The sequence below is a fragment of the Trichomycterus rosablanca genome, chromosome 24 (assembly GCF_030014385.1).
Source record: "Trichomycterus rosablanca isolate fTriRos1 chromosome 24, fTriRos1.hap1, whole genome shotgun sequence".
In the NCBI taxonomy this organism is placed as follows: Eukaryota; Metazoa; Chordata; class Actinopteri; order Siluriformes; family Trichomycteridae; genus Trichomycterus; species Trichomycterus rosablanca.
In genome coordinates, this window is record NC_086011.1 from 14,027,862 (window position 1) to 14,035,181 (window position 7,320).

General features: G+C 39.5%; 1 protein-coding gene across 1 annotated transcript; it reads right to left on the reverse strand.

The window, feature by feature from the left end:
* Positions 1–221: 221 nt before the first annotated feature.
* Positions 222–7,320, reverse strand: LOC134302097 (major histocompatibility complex class I-related gene protein-like; the record flags this gene model as incomplete). Its single annotated transcript, XM_062987131.1, is given in 7 exon segments — positions 222–1,102; positions 3,673–3,705; positions 3,801–3,902; positions 4,107–4,385; positions 4,590–4,862; positions 5,002–5,263; positions 7,297–7,320. Coding segments are annotated over 7 exon segments (1,038 nt in total), but the record flags the coding sequence as incomplete, so codon positions are not given.

The following is a 7,320-nucleotide window of genomic DNA, read 5'->3' on the forward strand; positions in this document are numbered from 1 at the left end:
TAATTTCCACATGGGACTTGCTTCTGTCTTTATGGACCCTCAGCTGTTTTAACCTGAGTTTGCTTTTAGTAAACAGCTGTGCTGATTCAACTACAAACCACTGTACCCTTAGCTCAGTTGTAGATAGTTACTTTAGTTTACAATAATAATATTAACAACAAAAACACAAGCTTGCAGTTAGCGACCCAATTTAATTTCATTTAATAAGGAACATTTTAACAGAGATTAATATTAAAGTCATAATTGACACACCCCCACTTAATTACTGCAGTCATGTTGAAAATAAACCATTTTAGCTATGTAGCTAATATACAGAAAGTTATTCAAACAAGCCTGGAAAGTATAACAAAGCTTATAATGATCTGGAACTCCAGCAAACCTTAATTTTCATGATTCCACCAGTAGACACCAATGGAATTTTATTAATGGAACCGTTGGAAGGTAATGAGCACTGCTAAGCAAGAGGACCATTAAGGCTCATCTCACATTTTGCTAACAGAAAAACCTTGATGACCCACAAGCCTTTTGGGATAATGTGCTGTAAACTGATTAGTCAAAAGTGGAACTTGGTTCATATTACATCTGACATGAAGCTAACAAAGCATTCCACAGTAATAACATTAGAGTGAAAATCAAACATGGTGGTGTGATGGTGTGGGAATGCTTTGCTGGTTTTTGGCTTGAGCCTCAGGCCACAGTGACAAGAACATAAATTCTGCTCAAGTTCTGATTACTGGTCTGCAAATCACTTCATGGTTCAGGAGCATCAGATATATGTATTCTGAAGTATGAACAGGACTCTTTAGGTCAGGAGGAGCTGATTAGGTAAGTGTTCCCAAAGGTAGAAACTAAACACAAAGATGCAGCTTGAGCTTCTATGCTGCTCACAGTCATGGACTTGTCAGAGAGAAAAAACCTTAATCTCATTTACATTAAAAACAGCTGAAACGTCTGAAGCAGTGATAAAGCAGCAGCAACTGCAAACTTTGGCAGTGCCAATAAAGTATCTTTACACCAAAATGTTTTTTGATAAAAGCTCAGGTGTCCATATTTGACATCTTGTCCTCTGTACTACTTTCTGAATCTCCCCTCCACCTCTCAGCTAGGAAAAAAAACACAGAAAAAGAACAATCAATTCAAACTAAACTAAATTATTGTTAGCACTTTCTATATTACAGGTATTTAGAGGTTTATCCGTGTTATCACTATTAATACTTTCTGCAGGACAAAAGAGACTTTTAAAGTCAGTAAAGTAAAATACTACGTAGACTGTATGGTTAAAAGTATGTGGACATCCCCTTTAATAAATGTTTAGTTGTGTCAGCTTAATATTTTTGCCAATGGTTTTTAAATGGGATGTCATACAACCTTATTGTTAAATGTCCACATACTTTTGGCAATACAGGGTAACACTTAAATTTGTAAATACACACCTAGACTGCTTTTAACAAATTATAATTTGCTGACTAAAGATGCATGTTAGATGCAAGTTTAGTCATATTTCTGCTCTGGAAGTCGCAACTTTATAGGTCATTATTGTTGTATTTTATGCTTTAATATGCACTACATTTTAATAGCTGGTCCGGACTGCAGCCAGGTCAGTCTAGCACCCAATAGCACCCTGATTATTCAGCCATGTTATTGTGACATGTTAATGTGACCCCTATAAAAAGCTGTCTAGAAAGCAATGCATGTTGATTTATATGAGTAGTTATCTTTCAGTGTTACTGGTGTCTTACTGGTGTGAACTGTGTTTAAGTTTTAGACCTTGTTTTTGGCATTATCTACACTGCTGTGAAATAGGTATTCGCCCCTTATCCAATTTCTTTTATTCTGGCTAATTTGTCACATTTAATTGTTTTAGATCAGTTTGAACTTTTGGGATGGCTAACCACTGATCCAAGTTTTCTCTCACTGTGGTTTGCTGGAGTCCCAGAGGGACTTTCACTTAGAGGGCACTAATATGTCACATAAGGCCCATACGTGTTTCTGAGCCCAACACGGAATTCGGATTCCCAGGATTTAGACTCTGCAGTTACAGTGTATCACAAAAGTGAGTACACCCCTCACATTTCTGCAAATATTTCATTATATCTTTTCATGGGACAACACTATAGACATGAAACTTGGATATAACTTAGAGTAGTCAGTGTACAGCTTGTATAGCAGTGTAGATTTACTGTCTTCTGAAAATAACTCAACACACAGCCATTAATGTCTAAATAGCTGGCAACATAAGTGAGTACACCCCACAGTGAACATGTCCAAATTGTGCCCAAATGTGTCGTTGTCCCTCCCTGGTGTCATGTGTCAAGGTCCCAGGTGTAAATGGGGAGCAGGGCTGTTAAATTTGGTGTTTTGGGTACAATTCTCTCATACTGGCCACTGGATATTCAACATGGCACCTCATGGCAAAGAACTCTCTGAGGATGTGAGAAATAGAATTGTTGCTCTCCACAAAGATGGCCTGGGCTATAAGAAGATTGCTAACACCCTGAAACTGAGCTATAGCATGGTGGCCAAGGTCATACAGCGGTTTTCCAGGACAGGTTCCACTCGGAACAGGCTTCGCCAGGGTCGACCAAAGAAGTTGAGTCCATGTGTTCGCCGTCATATCCAGAGGTTGGCTTTAAAAAATAGACACATGAGTGCTGCCAGCATTGCTGCAGAGCTTAAAGACGTGGGAGGTCAGCCTGTCAGTGCTCAGACCATACGCCGCACACTGCATCAACTCGGTCTGCATGGTCGTCATCCCAGAAGGAAGCTGACGCACAAGAAAGCCCGCAAACAGTTTGCTGAAGACAAGCAGTCCAAGAACATGGATTACTGGAATGCCCTGTGGTCTGACGAGACCAAGATAAACTTGTTTGGCTCAGATGGTGTCCAGCATGTGTGGCGGCGCCCTGGTGAGAAGTACCAAGACTGTATCTTGCCTACAGTCAAGCATGGTGGTGGTAGCATCATGGTCTTGGGCTGCATGAGTGTTGCTGGCACTGGGGAGCTGTGGTTCATTGAGGGAAACATGAATTCCAACATGTACTGTGACATTCTGAAACAGAGCATGATCCCCTCCCTTCGAAAACTGCTGAGGAAGCTGAAGGTAAAGGTGATAGACTAAACCCAATTGAGCACCTGTGGTGCATCCTCAAGTGGAAGGTGGAGGAGTTCAAGGTGTCTAACATCCACCAGCTCCGTGATGTCATCATGGAGGAGTGGAAGAGGATTCCAGTAGCAACCTGTGCAGCTCTGGTGAATTCCATGCCCAGGAGGGTTAAGGCAGTGCTGGATAATAATGGTTGTCACACAAAATATTGACATTTTGGGCACAATTTGGACATGTTCACTGTGGGGTGTACTCACTTATGTTGCCAGCCATTTAGACATTAATGGCTGTGTGTTGAGTTATTTTCAGAAGACAGTAAATCTACACTGCTATACAAGTTGTACACTGACTACTCTAAGTTATATCCAAGTTTTATTTCTATAGTGTTGTCCCATGAAAAGATATAATGGAATATTTGCAGAAATGTGAGGGGTGTACTCACTTTTGTGATACACTGTATCTACTTCCGAATCAGAAAACCATTTCAAGTTGCAGCATAAAGTGAATTCATTATTACAAACAAATAATCACTTCATTTCAGATCATTTAAATATCAAAGCTTTACTTACGAGGGGGTAAATTCTCTGGAACAAGTTTGAAGCCTAAAAGAAAGAAGATGAAGATAAAGTGAGTTATTATAAGAACTGTAAACTGTAGATGATTTATTGCTAAGATTTATGATCTATTGCTATTGTACCAGACTTCTTCATCCAGATCAGAACTCCAACAGCAATGAGGGCAACAAGAGCAACAGAAGCCACGGCAGCAACAATGATTAGAAACAATCCTCCTTCTGGATCTAAAACAAAAAAGTAAAAATTGAAATGTAGTACAGAAACATTTAATTTTTTACTTAAATTATCATGCTGATTGTATGATTTGTAATAATAATAAAAAAAAAAAACATTGAATTGAATTTGAGCAAAAGTGAAATCGCTTTTTTACTAGTGGTTTTGGACTTTTGGCCCAGCATTAAGTTTCTATTGGAAAGTAATTATTTTACCTGACACTTTAAGCACCAAGTCCTTCTCCAGGCTGCAGTGCTGAATCACACAGTTGTAGTTGTGTTCCTTCAGCTCCTCAGGTGAGACTCTCAGAATGATTCTCTTTTGGAAGCTTCCATCCTGGTTGGGCAATGTCTCTGTGAGCTCCACGTCCTCATGCTGTTCCTCTCCATCCTTCTGCCAGGACATCATCACTTCTCTGGGAAAGAAACCTGTAGCATGACACACCAGCTCTGGAGAAGGAAAATGCTTGTGGAACACTGAGACCTCAGGACGAACTGCAAAGACAAACAGAGACAGAAATGACTTTTAATTTATAATAATTTAGACTTACATAAACAACACTGGATGGATGGATGGATGGATGGATGGATGGATGAGAGCGACAGACAGGAACAATGATGATGACAAAGTGAGGAAATGAGCAGCAGGTTTTCAGTGATGAATGTTGTTACAGTAACAGAGAAGATCAAACACTTTACCTTTCCTCCTCAGAGTTTCTCTGCCATACAATATAAACTTTTTTAACTCGTCGATACAGATGTTCTCCAGGCAATGCATCTCGTCCTGAGTATTGCGTTCAACAAACCAGGTGAGTTTACTAATAACAGGTTTAGCATTAGTAGTAGTCCAGATTTTAGTCCCCAGATCCAGACTGGTGTAATCTTCTCCATCATAACCGTACTGACTGTATCTTCTAGAGGTACCGTCCCCATCAAGTTCACAGCCAATCATCTTCTGCAGGGTGTGAACTCCTGCACAAACACACAGACACACACTTTTCAAATACTTATCCATATAGAAGTTTTCAATAATTCCTTCATCCTGGTCAGGATCTCTTTTTCTTTTTGTCATACTGAGCAAACACTTTTATTTACCAGTAAATTTCATTACCTTTATTGTGACCAAGATGCTCCATTACTGTAAGCAGATCATGTTTTATATCCTCATGTTTATTTTGTATACGCTGTGTTCTCCTCTTCCAGTAATCAGGATTATCATCTTTAAACTTTTTCATCCACTCTGTCTTTGGGAGCAGAGTCTTATTATTACTGTCATAGTACATAATCTGCTCTCCATCCACCAGACCAACCAAAGTAAACTCTGGTAAATTGATTCCTCTGGCTGCAATGTTGAGGTATTGTAGAGAGCTGGTCTCTGTAAAAAAAATCCGCAATTTAAAACATTTTATTAAAAAGGTTTTTAATAAATTATCAGACTGTGCAGCATGACAAACTTGATCAACTGCAATATATACAAACACCTATAAGGGACATGAAGTAAAGTCATATTATTTGTATGGCACTTTTTACAGTGGACATGGTCTTGAAGCAACTTTACAGAATCCAGGACCAAAGACAAGAAAAAAAAACCCTGTTGACCACCCAAGGCCAACATAGGCAAATAAAAATTCCTTAAATTACAAGGAAGGCACCTTGAGAGGATAATTCTGCAACTGTTTTTTCTGTTCTAAGACCCACCCTTAATTCACATTTCTTATGTATGCGTCAGGTATGTGTACAAACCCAGAGAGCATGTGCTACAGTTCTAAGACATCTGGGGCGGCACGGTGGCTAAGTGGGTAGCACTGTCGCCTCACAGCAAGAAGGTCCTGGATTCGATCCCCAGGTGGGGCGGTCCAAGTCCTTTCTGTGTGGAGTTTGCATGTTCTCCCCGTGTCCGCGTGGGTTTCCTCCGGGTGCTCCGGTTTCCTCCCACAGTCCAAAGATGTGCAAGTGAGGTGAATTGGAGACACTGAATTGTCCATGACTGTGTTTGATAAAACCTTGTGAACTGAAGAAACTTGTGTCCTGTCATGAATGTAACCAAAGTGTAAAACATGACGTTAAAATCCTAATAAACAAACAAACTAAGACATCTGCACTTAGACCTCTGCAGAAATGCACTATTTAGGTCAGGATCACAGTGGGTCTGGTTCCACTGAGAACACTTTTCTTATATGCAGCAATACCCTGGACAACCCTGGCTTCAGCCATTCCAAAGATTTAGCCAATCATGTCTGTATAGGCCGGCTGAGTAATAGACCACTGCGACAGTATGACAGAGCCATTAAACTCTGCACATGTGCAGTGAAATAAAACAGAATCACTATGTTTTGTCTAGCATATAGCTATTAATAAAGTGTTCGCTAGTGACTGTATAAAATCTACATTAGGAATGTTAGACTGGTTCTGCTCACTGTTTTTATCTGTTCTACATTTCTGCCATGTTCACTTTTGTTCACTGTTTTTTATTAAGCAAAGAACGTGTGACTTGTTGATATTAAACTTAGTGATGTTATATATTTGATGGGTTGCTAAATGCTTGTCAGTTATGAGTTGACCATCAACTAATGGCGGTCGGTTATCGGTTAAAAGAATGGCAATATTGTGGCATGGCCTCCTAATTACTTGTTAGTTATTGTAATTTACTACAGCAGGTGACTTCTCTATGTCTATATAAACAGGGGAACTTTAACTGCATTCTTAGAACTTGGCTGCATGTTTTCCAATCGGTAAGTCTAAGTTCACTCCAGATATCAAAAAGTCGATAATTGATCTGTACAAACAATTATTCACAACTTTTAAGTATAACGACATGAAACAGTGGTCTATTTGCCAAGGTTGAAACAAAAATCCAAACTGTCACCTGATGCCCATGGCTACGTAAAGATGTCTTGTGTGTTTTGGGTTCTGCTCATTACCGTAGCTATCCTATCCAACAGAACCAGTTTTATGAAATAATGTGCTTCGATTAGTCCAATGTCCATTGTTTCTCAACACAAAGGGATTAAGATTCTGTTTTTGTTAGGACACAAAGGTATATACAATTTGGAAATTTTTCACTGTTAAGCATTATGTAATTGGGCTGTTTTTTTTTTTCAGTCAAGAAATCATGTTCTGTGTATTGCGCCTTTTGAAAAACAAAATACTTCTGGGGGACAGCTTGTTTTTGATAGTTAAGTTTGGAAAGTAAAGGAAATAACACAAACACTGACCTTTACCTATAAAACCACCAGCTATGGGAAAACATGTTAGCTGACATGCTAGCACGCTGTGCCACACCATCCCATTGGTTTGAATGGCAAGATGCTAAATGCCAAATGCGAAACCCGATGGAATCGCTGACTGAGTAGCGCGTTCGAATAACCTGCCTTATAAGTCATTGACTTATTAGAATCCTCTCTACTGAGGCAGCTGCCTATGTAGACAG